General features: G+C 37.2%; 1 protein-coding gene across 4 annotated transcripts in view; it reads left to right on the forward strand.

Moving 5' to 3' along the window:
• The window catches only part of SCAPER (S-phase cyclin A associated protein in the ER), a 493,982-nt gene that overhangs the window by 129,121 nt on the left and 340,696 nt on the right, over nucleotides 1-24,165 (forward strand). For 3 of the 4 annotated variants that reach the window (XM_073801292.1, XM_019950258.2, XM_073801291.1), the window contains 3 exons: nucleotides 3,931-4,091; nucleotides 20,173-20,435; nucleotides 23,477-23,710. In XM_073801292.1, the coding sequence (XP_073657393.1) occupies nucleotides 3,931-4,091; nucleotides 20,173-20,435; nucleotides 23,477-23,710 (658 nt within the window). The remainder of the gene's footprint in view (nucleotides 1-3,930; nucleotides 4,092-20,172; nucleotides 20,436-23,476; nucleotides 23,711-24,165) is intronic. The other variant, XM_019950268.3, reaches the window with a different exon arrangement.

Raw genomic sequence — 24,165 nt, forward strand, 5'->3', positions numbered from 1 at the left:
TTATTTTAGAGTCTATTTTGTCTTATATGAGGATTGCTACTTCAACTTTCTTTTCATTTCCATTTTCATGGAATATCTCTGTCCACCCCCTCACTTTCAGTCTGTATGTATCCCTAGGTCTGAAGTGGGTCCCTTGTATATAGCATATATACGTTTCTTGTTTTTGTATCCATTCAGCCAGTCTATATCTTTTGGTTGGAGCATTTAATCCATTTACATTTAAGGTAATTATCGATATGTATGTTCCTATTACCATGTTCTTTTTATTTTAACATCTTTATTGGAGTATAGCTGCTTTACAATGGTGTGTTAGTTTCTGCTTTATAACAAAGTGAATCAGTTTTACATATATATATTTGTTCCCATATCTCTTCCCTCTTGCATCTCCCTCCCTCCCACCCTCCCTATCCCACTCCTCTAGGTGGTCACAAACCACCTAGCTGATCTCCCTGTGCTATGCGGCTACTTCCCACTAGCTATCTGTTTTACGTTTGGTAGTGTATATAATGTCCATGACACTCTCTCACTTTGTCACAGCTTACCCTTCCCCCTCCCCGTATCCTCAGGTCCATGCTCTAGTAGTTCTGTGTCTTTATTCCCGTCTTACCCCTAGGTTCTTCATGACTTTTTCTTTCTTAGATTCCATATATATGTGTTAGCATACGGTATTTGTTTTACTCTTTCTGACTTACTTCTCTCTGTATGACAGACTCTAGGTCCATCCACCTTACTACAAATAACTCAATTTCATTTCTTTTTATGGCTGAGTAATATTCCATTGTATATATGTGCCACATCTTCTTTATCCATTCATCTGTTGATGGATCCTTAGGTTGCTTCCATGTCCTGGCTATTGTAAATAGAGCTGCAATGAACATTTTGGTACATGACTCTTTGAATTATGGTTTTCTCAGATTATATGCCCAGTAGTTGGATTGCTGCATCATATGGTAGTTCTATCATGTTCTTAATTGTTGTGGGTTTGTTATTGTAGGTCTTTTCCTTCTCTTGTGTTTCCTGCCTAGAGAAGTTCCTTTAGCATTTATTGTAAAGCTGGTTTGGTGGTGCTGAATTCTCTTAACTTTTGCTTGTCTGTAAAGGTTTTAATTTCTCTGTTGAATCTGAATGACATCCTTGCTGGGGAGAGTAATCTTGGTTGTGAGTTTTTCCTTGTCATCACTTTAAATATGTCCTGCCACTGTCTTCTTGGTTGCAGAGTTTCTGCTGAAAGATCAGCTGTTAACCTTATGGGGATTCTCTTGTATGTTATTTGTTGCTTTCCCTTGCTGCTTTTAATATTTTTTCTTTGTATTTAATTTGTGATAGCTTGAATTATTTGTGTCTTTGCGTGTTTCTCCTTGGATTTATCCTGTATAGGACTCTCTGTGCTTCGTTTACTTTATTGACTATTTCCTTTCCCATATTAGTGAAGTTTTCAGCCATAATCTCTTCAACTATTTTCTCAGTCCCTTTCTTTTTCTCTTCTTCTTCTGGGACCCCTATAATTTGAATGTTGGTGCATTCAATGTTGTCCGAGAGGTCTCTGAGACTGTCCTCAGTTCTTTTCATTCTTTTTTCTTCTGATCTGTGGTAGTTATTTCCACTATTTTACTTTCTATGCACTTATCCATTCTTCTGCCTCAGTTATACTGCTATTGCTTTCTTCTGGAGAATTTTAAATTTCATTTATTGTGTTGTTCATCATTGTTCGTTTGCTCTTTAGTTCTTCTAGGTCCTTGTTAAACATTTCTTCTGTTTTTTCTATTCTGTTTCCAAGATTTTGGATCATCTTTACTATCATTACTCTGAATTCTTTTTCAGGTAGACTGCCTAATTCCTCTTCATTTGTTTGGTGTGGTGGGTTTTTACTTTGCTCCTTCATCTGCTGTGTATTTCTCTGTCTTCTCATTTTGCTTAACTTACTGTGTTTCGGGTCTCCTTTTTGCGGGCTGCATGTTCGTAGTTCCTGTTGTGTTCGGTTTCTGCCCTCAGTGGGTGAGGTTGGTTTAGTGACTTGTATAGGCTTCCTGGTAGAGGGGACTGGTGCCTGTGTTCTGGTGGGTGGGGCTGGATCTTGTCTTTCTGGTGGGTAGGGCTGCATGCGGTTGTGTGCTTTGGGGTGTCTGTGAACTTAGTATGATTTTAGGCAGCCTCTCTGCTAATGGATAGGGTTGTGTTCCTGTCTTGCTAGTTGTTTGGCATGGGACATCCAGCACTGGAATTTGCTGGCCGTTGGGTGCATGTGGGTCTTAGCATTGAGACGGAGATGTCTGTGAGCGCTCTCGCCAATTGATATGTGGGGCCGGTAGGTCTCTGATGGTCCAGTGTTCTGTATTTGGCTCTCCCACCTCAGAGGCTCAGGCAGGAGCACCAAGACCCTGTCAGCCACACAGCTGGATCTACATCACAAGAGCAAGGAATAGAAAGGGCTCCCTCAGGACTAAAAGCCTCACTGTGGACCTCCTTGCTGGGTCTCTGCAACATATAATCCTGTATGTCATAAGCTGATGGCAGGTCCAAAGCATTGCTCTCCTGTGACTGGCTACTGGAGTGGCTTGCTGATTTGCCTTATCCACCCCACGACAGCAGCTGCCTCAAACCCTCAGTGTGTTAAAATTTTTAATGTTTGTTTACTCTTTGTACTTATATTATGACCTTCTTTAAGGCAAGATGTTTGTCATATCTTCTCTATCACAAGCATCTGGCATTGTATCAATACTTGACCCTTACTAAGAGCTCATAAAGTGTTATTCAGTAGAACCAGTTTTTTGCTTTCATATGAGATTATTAGATAATATTGCCTTAGGTGAAGGTTGATGGACTTTGGAACCTTATAATAATTGGACCTTAGTGGAGTGGGGGAAAGACATATAAGCAAATAAAACCAAATGTTTTTATATTCTATCACCAGTTTAAGGGAAATTTCCCTGTAATGCAGTCCATTGGTCTGTGGTTCAGAGTATTGTATAGTAAATGGTTTATTTTAACCTGGAAGTCTTTAATGCATGCATAGTAAAGGTTCTCATACTGATCTCCATGTATTGTGTCATTGGATTAATTGAGACTCTTTATTATCATTGTAAAACATGTTTAAGCATGCTGAAAGATTGTGGCTTATAGGCTTACTTTAGTATATATGCGCAATTCTGTTCTTCCTGGTTGAGTTAAATGCTTTAGACTATGCAGTTAGTTACCAAACTTGTTTACTCAAGTTGTCTATATAATAACTCATAACTTAAATATTAAGTAAACCACTAAAATGTGAGTGTAAAAGAGTCATTGTTTCTGTGAAAACTAAGATAAGTTTTTGGAAAGCTTTCATAAAGTGAACTGTTAAAGTTTTGCTGTCAGATGAGTGGATAGGACAGCTGTGAAAGATTGGGGAAATTATTATTAAAACTGAGGAGGATTGTGTACTAAGATTATTTAATAGGTGTCACTAAAGTATCACTCCATTTTAAAGAAAACAAAATTGGACATTGTCAATGAGGCATCATGTATGAAATAATATACACAAAAAAAGCCTGTTTTAATAATGCCTACATTGATAAATTGGCAAATTAATGCACATTTATATTAAAAGTTATGAGTTTTAAATGAAAATAAAATTTTAAATAAAAAATATATGCATTTTTTTTAAGATTCCCCATTTAACTGAAATTTTCTTTTAAACCAATCTGGTGAGAGCTTTTTTGTTATATTTGTTCCCATATAATATGTTATGGTATATTAATGAAGTATTAGAAGAAGATAAATTTATGAGTATATTTGCCTTAAATTGCTGTGGTAGTATGTTATTCTATATATGTGGATACACACACACACACACACACACACACACAAAATGCATTTAAAATTTAAATATATTAACTATATTTTTAAAATTTTAACTTATATTTGATTTATTAAATGCTGTCATTTTCTCCATAGGGGTTCACCTGGCACAGTGGCTGCTCCGCGTCTGGCTCCCACAGGTGTCAGTTGGGCTGACAAGGTAAAGGCTCATCATACAGGCTCTACTGCTTCTTCGGATGTAGCACCTGCCCAGTCTTGCCCACCAATGACAGTGCAGAAGCCTTCCCGCAAAAATGGCAAGTGACTTTGAATCAACCTTTGTATGTATTAGACAAGTAGATTTATGTGAAGATATTTATTTTATTTGAATTTGGTGCTAATAACATTATATATTTATCTTTGTGCATCATTTATATGATGTTAATTTGCCTTAGTTAAAATCATAAAATCATCTTAACTGTATGAAAACTTTTGGAGGTCATTCTAGTCTCAGGTTTGCCCTGTGTAAACTTTAAGGAGAATGATATCTTTTGTCAGTTCATTTGTAAGTAGAAAAGAAATAAAGTAGTTCATCTTCTAGGTAGTATACACTTTAAAATGTCATGTCAGTACTTCATTTCATTAATGTTTAAATATTGTTTGGGTACTAAAATAATATCATGTGTTTATCTTTACTCACATATCTGTTTTCCATACCATCAGAATAATAAAGGGGCAAAAATAAATAGAAGGGCTGTAATTCTGAAGACTCATCTGAATTGATTCCATAGGAGTTTCCTTCATAAATCCAGAGTGGATTTTTATACATCTTTAGAGGCTTAGATTTTAGAGTGATAGTAAGTAATAATGAGTTTGTCTTATTAGTTAAGGAACAACTTGAGAATACTGCTTTCTTTTCTATTCAATGAAGGATCACTTTGGAGTTTTTTGGTTCATAAAGAAATGTTTTATTGGATATAACAAAGGTATTGCCACCTTTGCATTATTGATGTTGTTGCGCTGTTTTTCCATTTTGGTCTCAGTAAGTGCTATTGGCTTATTTCAGATACATACCTTACTTTTATGGAATATATTACCCTTGCTTTCTCCATTGAGAAAGTAGAAAATTGAGAGTTGGTATGAGTTCTTTCTTAGGAAAAGGTAGGAAAATGTGGAATCATGAAGTTTAGTGTCTGTGTCTTGAAAGTCTGAGAGAAATGTGTTAAAAAATCAAAACTGCAAAAGAACTTAAAGGAATTATAGTATTAGCATGTATCATGGTTTTGTTTAAAGCAGTACTCTCAGATTATTTATGAGTGTGACCCGTTTGGTTGAAGTGAAATGATAGATCTTCATTATGACTAGGCTTAAAAATACTCGTTAATATACCAAGGAATTTTGTTTTTGACCACTTTGGTTTTCAGTTGTGGGGTTTTGATGCACTGTTTTGCACAGTGAATTATGGTGTATATCTTAAGTAATTTATAATTACAGTAGGTATAGTACTCAAGTTTGTAATGATATGCTATAAAATTGATTTTTGTTAAAGATGATAGAGTGAGCACATGCAGTTACTTTGCTTTTTCCCCAGACTCAACTAAAATGATATGAAAGGACTTAAGGAAAAAGAGACAGGAGAAGAGATGACATGAACAAATTTTTGAAAGTTGGAAAATAGCAAGACCAGTTGTGACATTTGAGTAAGCTAGCTGAATCCTCAGCTCAGGGGGTGGGCAAAACTGTCAAGCAATCCAATTTGATCCACATAACTTCCAAAAGGATCAGAAATTGGTGGGAGCAGGTATCTCTGGAAGTGAGGGTATAGGTAGGGATTATAAGAAGAATCTCGAATCCTCCCCACTTCCCCATAACTCTGAATAGTAGGATGAGAGTAGATGTATCTCTCTCACCCTACAGAATATTGGAGGTTTAGTTTCTAGAGAAGGTACAAAAGATGGTATTTGACCTGAGAGATACCAGACACATTGGAAGGTGGGGGTACTGTATTGCAAACAACGAGACTAAGTAGAAGACTATGGATAAAGATAATGTTGAGATACCTCAATCTTGCTTCCACTTCAAGCCCTCTTCTACTTGAACTGCCAGGTTTCCAGATCAAGAGAACCCACACCTGAGGAACACATCCAAATCTGATATAGATCATGAGATATTGGTCTTCAAGGCTGATTCTCTAATTGATGAATGTCTGGTAGTCTTGGAAGACTTAGGCAATCTGAAGCCAGATTGTGGACTGTGGTAGATTGTCTGCAAAGATGGGTGTGAACAGTTTCTCTCATCCCTGTGCATGCATGCCACTTCCACTGTCAAGTGGTAGATTCTGTTTTCCCTCGCCTTAAATCTTTGGTTGGTCCTGTGACTTGATATAATCAATAGAATGTATCTAGAGTGAGGTTTGGTAAATTCCCAACCTAGCTGGTAAGAGGGCTTGCAGCTTCAATTTTCTCCTTGTTGGAAGCCAGCTACCATGTAAAGAAGCCCAAGATAGGCTGCTGAATAATGAGAGACCATGTGAAGAGAAAGTGGCCCGGAGAAGAACTTAGTCTCAGCCAGTAACTAGTATGAAAGATTTGGACATGTGGTGAAGCTATCATGAATTCTCTGGTCTCAGTTGAACCACCCTTGCTGACACCATATGGAGATGAGATGAACCCCCTCCTACACCTCCCCCCACCAAACTGAGCACTCTTCAGATTCCTGAGTCAAAGAATTGCATGGAAATAACATAGTATTTTAAGATGCTAAGTTTTAGACTTATTATATAAAAATAGATACTGGACTATCCACTATTTGAATAACATGGATTATAGAAAGATAAAGGAAAAGGAAGAAGTCATGAAATAATTAAAGGAAATTTTGTTTAACAGAAAGATAATAAGTTTTTAACCAAAAGGGCCCATTAAGTGCCCACTATAATGGATGAAACTGCAGTGACATCAGAACATGTTGGGAGGGGCTTCCCTAGTGGCGCAGTGGTTGAGAGTCTGCTTGCCAATGCAAGGGACACGGGTTCGTGCCCCGGTCCAGGAAGATCCCACATGCTGCAGAGCGGCTGGGCCCGTGAGCCATGGCCGCTGAGCCTGCGCGTCCGGAGCCTGTGCTCCGCAACGGGAGAGGCCACAACAGTGAGAGGCCCGCGTGTCGCAAAAAAAAAAAAAAAAAAAAAAAAAAAAAGGTGGTAAATTTATGAGTACTACAGACGATGAGAGGCTCTAAAAAATTAGAGAAAAGAATCAGTTTGTATACAAATGACCAAGAATCAGAATGACACCTGCTTTTGCAGAATTATCACTAGAAGCCACAAGAAAATTGAGCAATGTCTTCAAAATTCTGGAGGAAAATAATTTCTAAGCTAAAATCCTATGTCCAGCCAAATTATCCATTAGATGTGAGAGTAGATTAAAGACATTTTCAAACATTCTAGGTCTCAAAAGATTTTTAACTCTATGGACACTGTCACTACAAGAGGGAGCCAGTACAGAGAAGAGGCGAAGGTAATAATTCTGTGGTGGTGATCCCAGGATGATTGCTGTGTAAATGTCTAGATAGCAGCCAGTCCAGATTTTTTTATGGTCACAGTGCCCTGGAAGGGAGGAATCCAGGAAGATAAATGAAATTCTTAAAACAACTAATGTGTTTACCCACACTGAGAAGAGATTTAAAATTTAGGAGAGTTGGGATTGAATTAATTCTAAGTCAGTAGAAAATACTGAGGCTATATCATGGAGAGAAAAGAGAGAGAGGAGAATGCAGAGAAGAGCATAAGAGGCACACCTGTAAGTGGAGTCTGAAGGGATGGAATGAATGGTACAAAAGCAACCTTTGAGGAGGTAATCACTGAAGATTTCCCCAAACTGTCAAAAGATACTGTCTTATATTCAAGAACCACTATAAACTCCAACTAGGAAAAATATAAAACAAATCTCATCTAGATGCAATATAATAAAAATATTAAAAATCAAAGAAAGAGAAAATCTTTGCAAGTAGTCACAGCTTTAAAAAAAAAAAAGACTTTTAAAATGAGCAAGAGTCAACTTATAGCTGATGAAAGCCAGATGGCAGTGGAATGAGATCTTTAAGGTGCTGAAAGAAAATAACTGGAGAGACAGAATTCTGCATCCAGCAAAAAATAACCTTCAAAAATGAAGGTGAAATAAAGGTAGTTCTAGATGAATAAAAATTGAGAGAATTTGTAGTCAGACCTACACTAAAAAAAACCACAGAGTTCTTCAGATGGCAGGAAAATGATTCCAGATAGCATCCCAGAAATGCATGAAGGAATGAAAAAAACTAGAAGGAATAAAAATGCAGATAACCTTAAATGTGTATTGACTGTGTGAAACAATGTCTTGTGGAGCTTGACATATATGTAGAATGAAAATTTATGACAGTAACCCAAAAGATAAGAGAGGAATAAATGGAGTTTATATTTTCTAGGTTCTAACATTGTCTAAGAAGTTACAAGAGTGCTCGTTTGCATTAGACATAAGTCAACGCTGTGTTATAAATTCAGGAAAACCACAAAGAAGAATAAACGAATGTTCAACTAATAATCTTTTTGATCAATCCAAAAGAAAGCAAGAGGAAAAAAAGAAACACAAAACACATAAGACAAATCAAAAAAAGAATTATAATGTAATAGAAGTAAATGTATCAATCCCTACATTAAATGTAAATGGTCTAAATATTAAATTTTAAAAATGAAGATTATAACACTTTTAAAAATAGGGGCTTCCCTGGTGGCGCAGTGGTTGAGAGTCCGCCTGCCGATGCAGGGGACACAGGTTCGTGCCCCGGTCCGGGAAGATCCCACATGCTGCGGAGCGGCTGGGCCCGTGAGCCATGGCCGCTGAGCCTGCGCGTCCAGAGCCTGTGCTCCGCAACGGGAGAGACCACAGCAGTGAGAGTCCCGCGTACCACACACACACACAAAAAAGCCCAATTGTATTCTGCTTATAAGAGATACACCTTCAATATTAAAATGTAGAAAAGTCAAAAGGAAAAGGCAGGGAAAGATATTCTATACATACCCCATTCAATTCAAAGCTAGTATTGTTACCAGATGAAATAAGAGTAGCCAAGCAACATTTTAGAGATTTTTAAAAATTATTAAAGGGTCATTTCAACAGAGAGATAAAGTAACTCTAAATTTATATGTACATAACATATCTTTAAAACATATAAAGCAAACCCTGACAGGACTGAAAGGAAAAATTGAAAAAAAGTCTATATTTACACTGGGAGATTTTACCATAACTGTCTCAAATGATAGTACCTGTAGATAAAGATCAGTAAAGATCAAAAATATCTAAACAACCTGATTAATGAACTTGACATAATTGATATGTCTAACAACTAATGCTTTTTTTTTTCCATTTTTTTCCCTTTTGTTACTTCAATCTGGAAACGTTTTACTGATATGTCTTCTAGTCATTCTGCTCATCCTCTGTTCTGTATGTCTAATCCATATTTTCTTGAACATATTAATAATAGCTATTTTAAAAATTTGTGTCTGAAAAGTAAAATGTTTGAACCATCTGTGAGTTTGTTAGTTTAAAAAACAGTTTTGGGGCAGTTTAGAGTTATTTTACTCTTTTTGATTAGGATGCCTCATATTTAATTGAATGTTTAACACTGTATACTAAAAGTTATAGAGACTTCTTCTAAAAATATATAGTTTTTTATGGCAGTAAGGTAGAGAACAAGCAGAACACCTTAATCCTGTCAAGGTTTGGCTTGAGGTTTTATTAAAGTTGATGTGTTTTAGTTTTTTCTTGTTCCTTTTGGAGTCTCAATTGAAAACCTGGGGTGCTTGCCAAGACCACTTCATTCCTGAGTTCCAACTTTTATTTCCTCGGCACCATACAGTTGCTACAATATCTGCTTAGTTCATTAGCATCCCAGCTGCTGTTTTCTGCTGGGTGTCTTGGAATCTTGCCCTGTATATGCAAAGCTTAGCAGTTGTCAGACTTCTTAGGGGAAGATTGAATGCAGATTCTTTTGGCTTACTTTCCTGCAGTTTCCCCCTCTCCAAGATTTTTTCCCCTGAAGCCCCAGTTTCTTTAGACTCATCGAACTCCAATATCTGTCTTAGCTAGATAGGACTGCTGGTTTCTGCTAGAACTCACTTTCCTACACTGTGAATTCCAGCAGTCTTCAGGGAAAATTCTAGGGTGAATGTGGATCTCATGTTGTTGTCCCTATTCTCAGGAATTGTAGTTCCTCAAGTCTTGCCTATACTGGTTGCTTTCCAATGCCTTTAAACAATTCATTTATATATTTCATCTAGCTCTTGTAGTTCTGTTTGGCAGGAAGAAGATTAATTTTAATACAGGCTACTTTGTCATGCCTGTAAGTCCAAATACATATTCAAGCACACATGGAATATTTACCAAAATTGACACAGTAAACAAGTTTCAACAACTTTCAGATGATTGAACTTATTCTGCCTGTCTTAACACAGTGGAATGAAGTTAGAAATTAATTACAAAAATGTAGCTGTACAATTTTCAGATTTTTGGAATTTTGGAATATATATCTGAATAATCCATGAGTCAGGGAAGAAATCACACTGAAAATTAGAAAATGTCAGTTGAATAAGAATGAACATTTGAAATCTTTGGGATTAGGGTAAAGCTATGCTTTGAGGAAATTTTCTAGCTTCAATTACACCAATTAGAAAGGAGGAAAACCTAAAATCCATACTCTGTCCATCTCAAGAAGTTAGAAAAGAACAAGCTAGACCCAGGGAATATGGAAGGAAAAATACAGGTGAGAATAGAGAAAAATTAACAAAACCAAAATGTAGTTCTTCAAATAGACCAATAAAATTAACAGACTTCTAGTAATACCAAGAAAAAAAGGAGACAAGGCCTAGCACCAGGAATGAAACAGGGGCATTGGCACAGATCCCCAAAATATTAAAAAGAAATTCTGAGCAATATTATACACTAAATTTAGAAATTTAGAAGAAATTAACAAATAACTTGAAAAACATAACAAAAATTGCATAGCAAGAATTAGAAAAACTTGAAGGAATGTATAAGTATTAAAAAAATGTGAGTTAATAATGAAACATTTTTTCACAAAGAAAATTCCAGGTCAAAATGGCTTCACCTGTGAATTCTTCCAAACATTTTAGGTAAAGATACATTCAATCTTAAAGAAACTCTTCCTCAGAATAAAAGAGAGATCATTTTATAACCTTAATATCAAAACCTAAAAAGGATATTATAATAAAACATTTTCTCTTGAACAGTGAACAACATATTAGTGAATTAAATACAGCGATAAATAAAAATGATAACAAATCACAGTCAGGTTGGGATTATTCCAGGGCTTTTTCTTTTTCTTTTTCTTTTTTCCTTTAATATCTTTACTGGAGTATAATTGCTTTACAATGTTGTGTTACTTTCTGTTGTATCACTATATGCATACGTATATCCCCATATACCCTCCCTCTTGCGTCTCATTCCCACCCTTCATATCCCAACCCTCTAGGTGGTTGCAAAACACCGAGCTGATCTCCCTGTCCTATGCAGCTGCTTCCCACTAGCTATATTACATTTGGTAGTGTACATATGTCAGTGTAACTCTCTCACTTTGTCTCAGCTTCCCTTTCCCTTCCCCGTGTCCTCAAGTCCATTCTCTATGTCTGTGTTTTCATTCCTGTCCTGCCCCTAGGTTCATCAGAACCATTTTCTTTGTTTTCCTTTAGATTCCATATATATGAGTAAGCATATGGTATTTCTTTTTCCCTTCCTGACTTACTTCACTCTGTATGACCGACTCTAGGTCCATCCACCTCACTACAAATAACTCAGTTTCATTTCTTTTTATGGCTGAGTAATATTCCATTGTATATATGTGCCACATCTTCTATATCCATTAATCTGTTGATGGACACTTAGTTGCTTCCTTGTTCTGGCTGTTGTAAATAGTGCTGCAGTGAACATTGTGGTACATGACTCTTTTTTTTTTTTTTTTCGGTACGCGGGCCTCTCACTGTTGTGTCCTCTCCCGTTGCGGAGCACAGGCTCCAGACGCGCAGGCTCAGTGGCCATGGCTCACGGGCCCAGCCGCTCCGTGGCATGTGGGATCTTCCCGGACCGGGGCACGAACCCGTGTCCCCTGCATCGGCAGGCGGACTCTCAACCACTGCGCCACCAGGGAAGCCCATGACTCTTTTTGAATTATGGTTTTCTCAGGGTATATGCCCAGTAGTGGGATTGCTGGGTCATATGGTAGTTCTATTTTTAGATTTTTAAGGAACCTCCATATTGTTCTCCATAGTGGCTGTATCAATTTACATGCCCACCAACAGTGCAAGAGGGTTCCCTTTTCTCCACACCCTCTCCAGCATTTACTGTTTGTAGATTTTTTGATGATGGCCATTCTGACTGGTGTGAGGTGATACCTCATTGGAGTTTTGATTTGCATTTTTCTAATGATTAGTGATGTTGAGCATCCTTTCATCTGTTTGTTGGCAATCTGTATGTCTTCTTTGGAGAAATGTCTATTTAGGTCTCCTACCCATTTTTGGATTGGGTTGTTTGTTTTTTTGATATTGAGCTGCATGAGCTGCTTGTATATTTTGGAGATTAATCCTTTGTCAGTTGCTTCATTTGTAAATATTTTCTCTCATTATGAGGGTTGTCTTTTCATCTTGTTTATGTTTTCCTTTGCTGTGCAAAAAAGCTTTTAAGTATCCTGAGGTTACATTTGTTTATTTTTGTTTTTATTTCCATTTCTCTGGAGGGTGGGTCAAAAAGGATCTTGCTGTGATTTATGTCATAGAGTGTTCTGCCTGTGTTTTCCTCTAAGAGTTTTATAGAGTCTGGCCTTACATTTAGGTCTTTAATCCATTTTGAGTTTATTTTTGTGTATGGTGTTAGCGAGTATTCTAATTTCATTCTTTAACATGTACCTGTCCAGTTTTCCCATCACCACTTATTGAAGAGGCAGTCTTTCCTACATTGTATACTCTTGCCTCCTTTCTCAAAGATAAGGTGACCATATGTGCGTGGGTTTATCTCTGAGCTTTCTATCCTGTTACATTGATCTATATTTCTGTTTTTGTGCCAGGGCCATACTGTCTTGATTACTGTAGCTTTGTAGTATAGTCTGAAGTCAGGGAGTCTGATTCCTCCAGCTCCATTTTTCTTTCTCAAGATTGATTTAACTGTTCAGGGTCTTTTGTGTTTCCATACGAATTGTGAAATTTTTCGTTCTAGTTCTGTGAAAAATGCCAGTGGTAGTTTGATAGGGATTGCATTGAATCTGTAGATTGATTTGGGTACTAGAATCATTTTCACAATGTTGTTTCTTCCAATCCAAGAACATGGTACATCTCTCCATCTATTTGTATCATCTTCAGTTTCTTTCATCAGTGTCTTATAATTTTCTGCACACAGATCTTTTGTCTCCTTAGGTAGGTTTATTCCTAGATATTTTATTCTTTCGTTGCCATGGTAAATGGGAGTGTTCTCTTAATTTCACTTTCAGATTTTTCAGCTTTAGTGTATAGAAATGCAAGAGATTTCTGTGCATTAATTTTGTATCCTGCAACTTTACCAAATTCATTGATTAGCTCTAGTAGTTTTATGGTAGCATCTTTAGGATTCTCTATGTATAGTATCATGTCATCTGCAAACAGTGAGAGCTTTACTTCTTCTTTTCTGTTTTGGATTCCTTTTATTCCTTTTGCTTCTCTGATTGCTGTGGCTAAAACTTCCAAAACTATGTTAAAATAATAGTGGTGAGAGTGGGCAACCTTGTCTTGTTCCTGATAATAGTGGAAATGCTTTCAGTTTTTCCCCATTGAGGACGATGTTGGCTTTGGGTTTCTCATATATGTCCTTTATTATGTTGAGGAAAGTTCCCTCTATGCCTACTTTCTGGAGGGTTTTTATCATAAATGGATGTTGAATTTTGTCGAAAGGTTTTTCTGCATCTATTCAGATGATCATATAGTTTTTCGCCTTCAATTTGTTAATATGGTGTATCACATTCAGGGATTTGCGTATATTGAAGGATCCTTGCATTCCTGGGATAAACCCCACTTGATCATGGTGTATGATCCTTTTAATATGGTGTTGGATTCTGTTTGCTAGTATTTTGTTCAGGATTTTTGCATTTATGTTCAACAGCGATATTGGCCTGTAGTTTTCTTTCTTTGTGACATCTTTGTCTGGTTTTGGTGTCAGGGTGATGGTGGCCTCATTGAAGGAGTTGGGGAGTGTTCCTCCCTCTGCTATATTTTGGAAGTTTGAGAAGGAGATGTGTTAGCTCTTCCCTAAATGTTTGATAGAATTTGCCTGTGAATCCATCTGGTCCTGGGCTTTTGTTTGTTGGAAGATTTTTTTTTTTGCGGTACGCAGGGCTCTCACCATTGCGGCCTCTCCCGTTGTGGAGCACAGGCTCCGGACGCGCAGGCTCAGCAGCCATGGCTCACGGGCCCAGCCGCTCCGCGGCATGTGGGATCTTCCCGGACCGGGGCACGAACCCGTGTCCCCTGCATCGGCAGGCGGACTCTCAACCACTGCGCCATCACGGAAGCCCTCTGTTGGAAGATTTTTAATCACAGTTTCAATTTCAGTGCTTGTGATTGGACTGTTCATATTTTCTATTTCTTCCTTGTTCAGTCTTGGCAGGTTGTGCATTTCTAAGAATTTGTCCCTTTCTTCCAGTTTTTCCGTTTTATTGGCATAGAGTTGCTTGTAGTAATCTCTCATGGTCCTTTGTATTTCTGCAGTGTCAGTTGTTACTTCTCCTTTTTCATTTCTATTTCTATTGATTTGAGACTTTTGTTTTTTTTCTTGATGACTCTGGCTAATGGTTTATCAATTTTGTTTATCATCTCAAAGACCCAGCTTTTAGTTTTATTGATCTTTGCTATCGTTTCCTTCATTTCTTCTTCATTTATTTCTGATCTGATCTTTATGATTTCTTCCCTTCTGCTAACTTTGGGGTTTTTTTGTTCTTCTTCCTCTAATTGCTTTAGGTGTAAGGTTAGGTTGTTTATTTGAGATGTTTCCTGTTTCTTAAGGTAGGACTGTATTGCTGTAAACTTCCCTCTTAGAACTGCTTTTGCTGCATCCCAAAGGTTTTGGGTCCTTGTGTTTTCATTGTCATTTGTTTCTAGGTATTTTTTGATTTCCTCTTTGATTTCTTCAGTGATCTGTTGGTTATTAAGTAGTGTATTGTTTAGCCTCCATGTGTTTGTATTTTTTACAGATCTTTTCCTGTAATTGATATCTAGTCTCATAGCATTGTGGTCGGAAAAGATACTTGATACTCTTTTAATTTTCTTAAATTTACCAAGGCTTGATTTGTGACCCAAGATATGATCTATCCTGGAGAATATTCCATGAGCACTTGAGAAGAAAGTGTATTGTGTTGGTTTTTGGATGGAACGTCCTATAAATATCAGTGAAGTCCATCTTGTTTAATGTTTCATTTAAAGCTTGTGTTTCCTTGTTTATTTTCATTTTGGATGATATGTCCATTGGTGAAAGTGGGGTGTTAAAGTCCTCTAGTATGATTGTGTTGCTGTCAATTTCCCCTTTTATGGCTGATATTATTTGCCTTATGTATTGTGGTGCTCCTATGTTGGGTGCATAAATATTTACCATTATTATATCTTCTTCTTGGATCAATCCCTTGATAATGATGTGGTGTCCTTCTTTGTCTCTTGTAATAGTCTATTTTAAAGTGTATTTTGTCTGATATGAGAATTGCTACTCCAGCTTTCTTTTGATTTCCATTTGCATGGAATATCTTTGTCTATCCCCTCACTTTCAGTCTGTATGTGTTCGTGGTTTTGAAGTGGGTCTCTTGTAGGCAGCATATATATGGGTCTTGCTTTTCTATGCATTCAGCCAGTCTGTGTCTTTTGGTTGGAGCATTTAATGCATTTACATTTAAGGTAGTTATTGATATGTATGTTCCTTTTACCATTTTGTTAATTGTTTTGGGTTTGTTTTTGTAGGTCTTTTCCTTCTCTTGTGTTTCCTGCCTAGAGAAGTTCCTTTAGCATTTGTTGTAAAGCTGGTTTGGTGGTGCTGAATTCTGTTAACTTTTGCTTGTCTGTAAAGGTTTTAATTTCTCCATCGAATCTGAATGGCATCTTTGCTGGGCAGAGTAATCTTGGTTGTAGGTTTTTCCCTTTTATCACTTTAAATATGTCCTGCCACTGTCTTCTTGGTTGCAGAGTTTCTGCTGAAAGATCAGCTCTTAACCTTCTGGTGATTCCCTTGTATGTTATTTGTAGTTTTTCCCTTGCTGCTTTTAATATCTTTCTTTGTATTTAATTTTTGATAGTTTGATTAATATGTGTCTTGGCATGTTTCTTCTTGGATTTATCCTCTATGGGACTCTCTGCACTTCCTGGACTTGATTAACTATTTCCTTTCCCATATTAGGGAAGTTTTCAAGTATAATCTCTTCAAATATTTTCCCAGTCCGTTTCTTTTTCTCTTCTTCTTCTGGGACCCCTATAATTCGAATGTTGGTGCATTTAATGTTGTCCCAGAGGTCTCTGAGACTGTCCTCAATTCTTTTCATTCTTTTTTCCTTATTCTGCTGTGTGATTGTTATTTCCACTATTTTATCTTCCAGGGTACTTATCCATTCTTCTGCCTCAGTTTTTTGGCTATTGATTCCTTCTAGAGAATTTTTAATTTCCTTTATTGTGTTGTTCATCATTTTTTATTTAGTCTTCAGTTCTTCTAGGTCCTTGTTAAAGTTTTCTTGTATTTTCTCCATTCTGTTTCCAAGGTTTTGGATTGTCTTTGCTATCATTATTCTGAATTCTTTTTGAGGTAGACTGCCTATTTCCTCTTTAATTGTTTGGTCTGGTGTGTTTTTACCTTGCTCCTTCATCTGCTGTGTAATTCTCTGTCTTCTCACTTTGCTTAACTTACTGTGTTTGGGGTCTCCTTTTAACAGGGTGGAAGTGCATAGTTCCTGTTGTTTTTGTTTTCTGCCCCCAGTGGGTTGTGTAGGCTTCCTGGTGGAGGGGTCTGGTGCCTGTTTTCTGGTGGATGAGGCTGGATCTTGTCTTTCTGGTGTGCAGGACCACGTCCTGTGGTGTGTTTTGGAGTGTCTGTGACCTTATCATGATTGGAGGCAGCCTCTCCGCTAATGCATGGGGTTGTGTTCCTGTCTTGCTAGTCGTTTGGCATAGGGTGTCAAGCACTGTAGCTTGCTGGTCTTTGAGTGGAGCTGGGTTTAAGAGTTGAGATGGAGATCTCTGGGATTGTTTTCGCCATTTGATATAACGTGGAGCCGGGAGGTCTCTGGTGGACCAATGTCCTGGACTCGGCTGTCCCACCTCAGAGGCACAGGCCTGACACCTGGTCAGAGTGCCAAGACCCTGTCAGTCACACGACACAGAAGAAAAGGGTGAAAAAAAGAAAGACAGAAAAAATAAAATAAAATAAAGTTATTAAAATCAAAAATGAAAAATAATTATTAAAAAGTAATAAAAGAAATAAAAAGACAGAAAGAAGAGAGCAACCAAACTGAAAAACAAATCCACCAATGGTAACCAGCACTAAAAAATGTACTTAGAAAAAAAAAAAAAGACAGACCGAACCCTAGGACAAATGGTAAAAGCAAAGCTATACAGAAAAAATCATACAAAGAAGCGTACACGTACACACTCACAAAAAAAGGAAAAAAATATATATAAAAGTAAGGGAGCAACCAAATCAATAAAGAATTCTACTAATGTTAATAAACTCTAAATACTAAAGTAAGATAAACGTATAACCAGAAGCAAATTATTTGCAGAAAGCAAACCCCAAGTCTACAGTTCTCCCAAAGTCTGCCACCTCAATTTTGGGATGATTTGTTGTCTACTCAGGCATTCTACAAGTGCAGGGTACATCAAGTTGATTGTGGAGATTTAATGTGCAGCTCCTGAGGCTGCTGGGAGAAATTTCCCTTTCTCTTCTTGTTCACACCGCTCCTGAGGTTCAGCTTTGGATTTGGCCTTGCCTCTGCGTGTAGGTCACCTGAGGGCATCTTCTCCACTCAGACAGGACGGGGTTAAAGTAGCAGCTGATTAGGTGACTCTGGCTCACTCAGGCTGGGGAGAGGGAGGTGTATGGTATGCGGCTTGAGCCTGCGGCAGCAGAGGCCGCTGTGACGTTGCAGCAGCCTGAGGCATGCCGTGTGTTCTCCCAGGTATGCTGTCCCGGTATCATGGGACCCTGGCAGTGGCGGGCTGCACAGGCTCTCCTGAGGGGAGGTGTGGATAGTGACCTGTGCTTGCACACAGGCTTCTTGGTGGCTGCAGCAGCTGCCTTAGTGTTTCATGCCCTTCTCTGGTGTCCGTGCTGATAGCCATGGCTCGTGCCTATCTCTGGAGCTCGTTTAGGCGGTGCTCTGAATCCCTTCTCCTCGTGCACTCTGAAACAATGGTCTCTTGCCTCTTAGGCAGTTCCAGACTTTTTCCCGGATTCCCTCCCAGCTAGCTGACTAGGTCAGTGTCTACCAGTTCTGACTTTCACTACCTCGTTAAGTCTCACTGCTGCTTGGTGGGTGTGGAAGTTCAGCTCCCACTGACACTAGATGTGAGGGAAAGTGGAGTGCTGAGTAAACGGTTCCTACTGCTTTGTTTAGTGTTATTAATGCCAACTGGAGGTAAGAGCTCAGCTCACTGTTCACCTTTGCTGACATTGTTTTGGTGAGGGAATTGGACCACCATCTGCTTCTGCCAGGTGGGCAACGGAAGTTCAGCTCTCTGCTTACCCCTATTGAAACTATGGGGTGGAAGTTTTCCACTGACGTTTGGCTAGAATAGAAGGAATATTGCCAAAATGGTTGTCTGTTTTCTTAGGCCATCCTTTTCTCTGTTCTTTGGCTTGGCAAAACAAGTTTTGCTGTTGCCTGTTTTGTCTGTGTCAGTTGGTCCTTCTGGATTGGAGGCTTTTATAGCATCCTGTCAGCAATAAACAAAACCAGAACTCACTGCTGTGCTGCTTTTCAATTCCCAGGGTCACTAGGCAGTCCACCTACTACTTTCTGTCTTTTAAAATCATCCTGTGCTTATTTTGTATGTTTTTTTCCAGAGTTCTTAATTGTAAGTAGGAGGACGTGGAAATGAAGGTGAGGCTACTCCATCTTGGCCAGAACTGGAAGTCTTCATACTAATTTTGATAGATTACAATTAGCCTATAAAATTTTAAAAATTGTGGCTATCACTGTATACATATATATCTCAGGTTGTGAAATTTTGAAACATTTTGGTAGAAACTTATTTATTTTAGGCTAGTTTGCTCTGTGACTTTGGATACAGGCCCTCATTTTCTTATGTGTATGGTGAAATACTGGACTAGATCATTGAGGGTTCATTCATTTAACACTATAATCTTATGATCATTAAAATAGTTTTTTACCTTTTTTTCCTAAGTCAGTGTATACTGTTAGTACTGAGACAGGGGAAAAAGAACGTGGATTTTGGACCAAGGCCTATGTTTGGATTCTAAAAGAAGGGGAGGTAGTTTTTACATATTCGTTGGGTATGGACATCAGAACCAATTTGCCTAGACTTACATCTTGGCTTTACCTTTACTAAGTGTGTGACCTTGGGTAAATTACTCAACCTCTCTTTGTCTCAGTTTCCTCACTGGTAATATGGGAATGATAGTACTGATCTTAGAGGGTTGTTGTGAACCCTCTAAGAGGGTTTATTTAAAAGAGTTACATCTAAGGCACTTAGAACAGTTCTAGCACATAGTATACACAGTATAAATGTTATTACTTTCTGACTGTGGGGCCTTAGGTCAGTCTTTTTTGTTTTTTAAGGATTTATTTCTTATTTATTTATTTTATTTTTGGCTGCATTGAACCTTAGTTGCGGCACACTGGATCTTCATTGAGGCATGTGGGATCTTTCGTTGTGGCACATGGGTTTCTCTCTAGTTGTGGCACACAGGCTCCAGGGTGCATGGGCTCTGTAGTTTGCGGCATGCAGGCTCTCTAGTTGAGGGGTGTGAACTCAGTAGTTGTCGTGCTCTGGCTTAGTTGCCCCTTGGCATGTGGGACCAGGGATCGAACCCATGTCCCCTGCATTATAAGGTGAATTCTTTACCACTGGACCACCAGGGAAGTCCCAGGGTCTTAGGTCAGTCTTAATCTCAGTTTTATCATTTGTAAGATAGGGATAATGATACCTACCCCACAGTGTGGTTGTAGGAACTAGAGAATACACAGACACACTTGTGCACAATACACCTTGCATAGTAATTAGTGTCATGTTTATATTTTAGTTATATTTAATGGGAATTAGATTGGAAAATGTTATTTTGTAGGTTTTTGAAAATGTTTATCATCAAAGAAATCTTGATTTATTTTCTTCCCTCAATTGCGTAGAACGGAAAGATGCTGAAGGATGGGAAACTGTTCAGAGAGGAAGGCCTGTTCGTTCACGATCAACAGCAGTGGTGCCAAAAGTTTTATTACCAACAGAAGCATTAAGGTCAAAGGATGACAGTGATAAAGAAAATGTACGTCTTCTACCTGACAAAAGTATTCAGAAAGGTGAATTTGTTGGAGGTGGACCTTCTAATACTATAGAATCTCGGCTCAAAGACTCATTACACTCATGTGATCATCCTCTCACAGAGAGAACCCAGGTAGTACATTCTGAAAATCCTTTTATTGCTTTTTTATAACGGATATATATATGTATGTTGGAATGTCTTAATTTTTCTACTTCATTTTTTACTTTTATTGTGAAAAATTTCAGATCTACAGAAAAGTTGCAAGAATAGAATAATGAACTCTCCTGTACCCTTTTCGTAGATTCACAGATTAACATTTTGCCACATTTTTTTCTCTCTCTAGTTACATATTACACCCTCATATTGTATGCTAAACATTTGAGAGTAATGTGCAAATATCGTAACCATTCACCCTTAAATGCTATAGCATATATCTCTAAAGAACAAAGAAACTCTTTTACAAAACCACACTATAATTATAAAATTCGGGGAATTTGACATTTATATAATATTGTTATCGAATTTATAGTCTGTATTCAAAAATTTCCAGTTGTCCCAATAATTTCTTCATAGAATGTTTTTCCATGATGCATGATCCAATCTAGAGTTACACATTGTATTTGGCTTTGTTTCTTTAATGTCTTTCACCAGGGACAGTTATTCAGCCTGTCTTTGTCTTTCATGACATTAATATTTTTGAAGTATACATTGTGGGTTTTTTGTACAGTGTTCTTCAGTTTGTTTATTCATTATTCACTTTAGCTTATACATTTTTGAGAGAAATAAAGTGATTGTTCTTAGCCTCACATTTAAAGGCATATCATATCAATTTGCCCAAGTTTGTTAACTTTGATTACTGGTTAAAATGGTGTCCTCCTGCTTCATTTGTAGTGTTATTTTAAATGGTGATGAAAGTAGAATAATTTTTCACTTGCTCTACTTTTACTTCCTACAATTCGAGTATAGAGTGATTTATATTTAAATAATTCTTTAAAGTTAATATTCCCAGTACTCTTCTGTCAGTCCATTTGAAGTTTATTCTACTTACTTGGTTAAGCAAGGCATTTTTTTTAAAAAAACAGGACTTTTAAAAAAATTTTATTTTATTATTATTATTTTTTTTTTTGGCCACCCTGTACGGCATGTGGGATCTTAGTTCCCAGACCAGGGATTGAACCTGCACCCCCTGCGTTGGAAGCATGGAGTCTTAACCACTGGACCGCCAGGGAAGTCCCAGCAATGCATTTTTAAAAGATATTTGTTTGGCTTCCCTGGTGGCGCAGTGGTTGAGAGTCCGCCTGCTGATGCAGGGGACACGGGTTCGTGCCCCGGTCTGGGAGGATCCCACATGCCGCGGAGCGACTGGGCCCGTGAGCCATGGCCGCTGAGCCTGCGCGTCCGGAGCCTGTGCTCCGCGGCGGGAGAGGCCACAGCAGTGGGAGGCCCGCGTACCGCAAAACAAACAACAACAAAAAAAAAGATATTTGTTTACAAAAAAATTTTATGTTCAGTTAGTATAATTTTATGTAAAATGTCCAATGAAATATAAGAGAGATTCTTTGATAAGGTACAGGGACTAAGTAAAAAAGTTGTAAAATAGTTGTCATATTTCTCAGTACAGAATAGTATCTGCCTTTTAAAATTCTCTCCTTTTACTTGTAGGATATTTATTTTTATTAGAAACTGTACTCAACTTCCATGGTTTTTTTCCTTAATGATAATAATGGCTCTTAATCCTACATTGTTCCTGATGTTTTATAACTCTTTAATGTATGTATGTTTTGTGCCCACATGAGATTTAAAGCTCCTTGCGGGCATTATCTTATGTTGCCTTTTAATTTCCCACAATATGGAGCAGAGTCAAAGATACGTAGAAAGTAATCAGTACATAGTTGTTGGGTGAAACTTTAAGAAACTTTTAAATGTAGGTAAATTTGATGACGAAATCACTTTCTATATCACTTAACTACCATCTGGCATTCTTGGTACATGTATTATATTTTAACTATAAAATTTAACAGTATAAAAATTATGCTGATTTTGTGTAATGAATAAACTTATGTGATTTTTTGAGGTTTTAGAAATAGTCTATACATAGAACTTTTGAGTAATTATTGTTAAATTATTTCAGTATAAAAGTTCACTGCTTGTGGTGGCCAAGCTAATATTAATAATTGTTTTCTCCACTGTCATTCTGAAAATGGAATTAGCATTTTTATATATTTTTCAACATTATAGTTTAGCTTTGATTTTGTTATTTAAGTTGATATTGATTTTTTAATAAACAGCATTGACTATATTGTGAAGATCAATAATGCTAATGTAAATATTACTGAGAAGATTATAAACCATGGTGACTGATGTATGGATAATGTTGATAGCAATATAAACATTGTGATGCAATGTGAATAATGCTTATGCTAAAATGAACACTTTGGGACACTTTAAAGTTCTAACCAATAGTAGGATTTTTAAAGTAGTTTATATGACTTGGCCAAGTTTAATATTTATATAAATACTATATCAAACTAGGGTTTTTATGGCCACTGCACTGTTTATCTAATGTTTATTTAAGTAGTGATGTGAGTAAGTTTTAAATTCACAATTTTAGATTTTAGTTCTTCTCCTTGGAGTTCATTACTCTGAGTATAGCTGGAAAACATAGCACCATTCTTTCTGTACTCTGTTAGAAAGTGAAAATAAAGGCTTGTTCCTATTCACTAAACTAGAAAGTTTTTTAAAAAAATGGGTATGTATTTGACTTCAGCATAAGTTGTATTTGTTTAAATGGTTTTTACGTTTCTCTTGGTTATGTGTTAAATATTTCTAAAGGGGAATGGAGAGCCTATTGAAGTCTAAAGAATATGAATTGCATAATGAAACTGCATGCTGACATATACTCTACTTTTTATGGTGTATTTCTCTTTTATATCTGAGATTTGGTATTATGTGCTATGTGGTGTCCTAAACATAGTAGATGTGCAAATAAAATTTGTGGCTGCTTAATGGTTTCTCTTCTTATACTTGAAACATACCAAAAAATGACTGAGTCATCTGTCAGTCAACTGCTGCTTTACAGTTGATAGGTTAAACAGAATCAGGTTTTCTAGAGTGAAATAAGTTGGTGAGTATTTTCCATTATCTCTGATTCAATCTGTAATATGTTTCGTTAGTTCACAGTGAGTACACTGGATGATGTCAAGAACTCTGGCAGTAGTTTCTTACAAGACAATTCTGTGCAAACTTCTGAAATACCTGCCGTTCACATTGATATAGAGTGTGTTTCAGTTACTCAGCAAGCTGACACACCTTTGCAAGCAAGTGAAGACAAATTTTCAGAAGAGAAAGAAAGAATAGAAAGTGAAATGGATCCTTCAGATATTTCAAATGTGAGTGCTGCTAACTTGGTAAGAACAACTTATCGAAATTCTGAGTAAATATATTAAAGAGACATAAACTCCGATAATAAAAAATTGTAATGTATATTTCTCTACACTTTACAAGCACTTTTTAACATAGCATTTGATATATGTTATTTCATTTTAACATTTTATTCTTATAGCAATCTTTTGATATAGTTAAGTTTCTTCTTCTTTTGCAGAGGAAGGAAATGAGACTGTGAGAATTAAATAACTTGCTCAAAATCATTCACTTTGTGTGTGATTTGATCACATGTTAAGAAACTGTCATAATAATGTTTTCTATGCAACATCTACCACTCTGATAGATGGGAAATTGTGCTTAATGAACTTAGCTTTAAGAATTCTCTTAACAGAGTACTTTAGACAGTTATTATCATTTGCTTGGAGTTGGTCTTTAAGATGAAATTTATTTATCATCCCTATGGCAGAATCTTTAAAAA

This window comes from Tursiops truncatus, chromosome 2 (genome assembly GCF_011762595.2).
Source record: "Tursiops truncatus isolate mTurTru1 chromosome 2, mTurTru1.mat.Y, whole genome shotgun sequence".
Classification (NCBI taxonomy): domain Eukaryota; kingdom Metazoa; phylum Chordata; class Mammalia; order Artiodactyla; family Delphinidae; genus Tursiops; species Tursiops truncatus.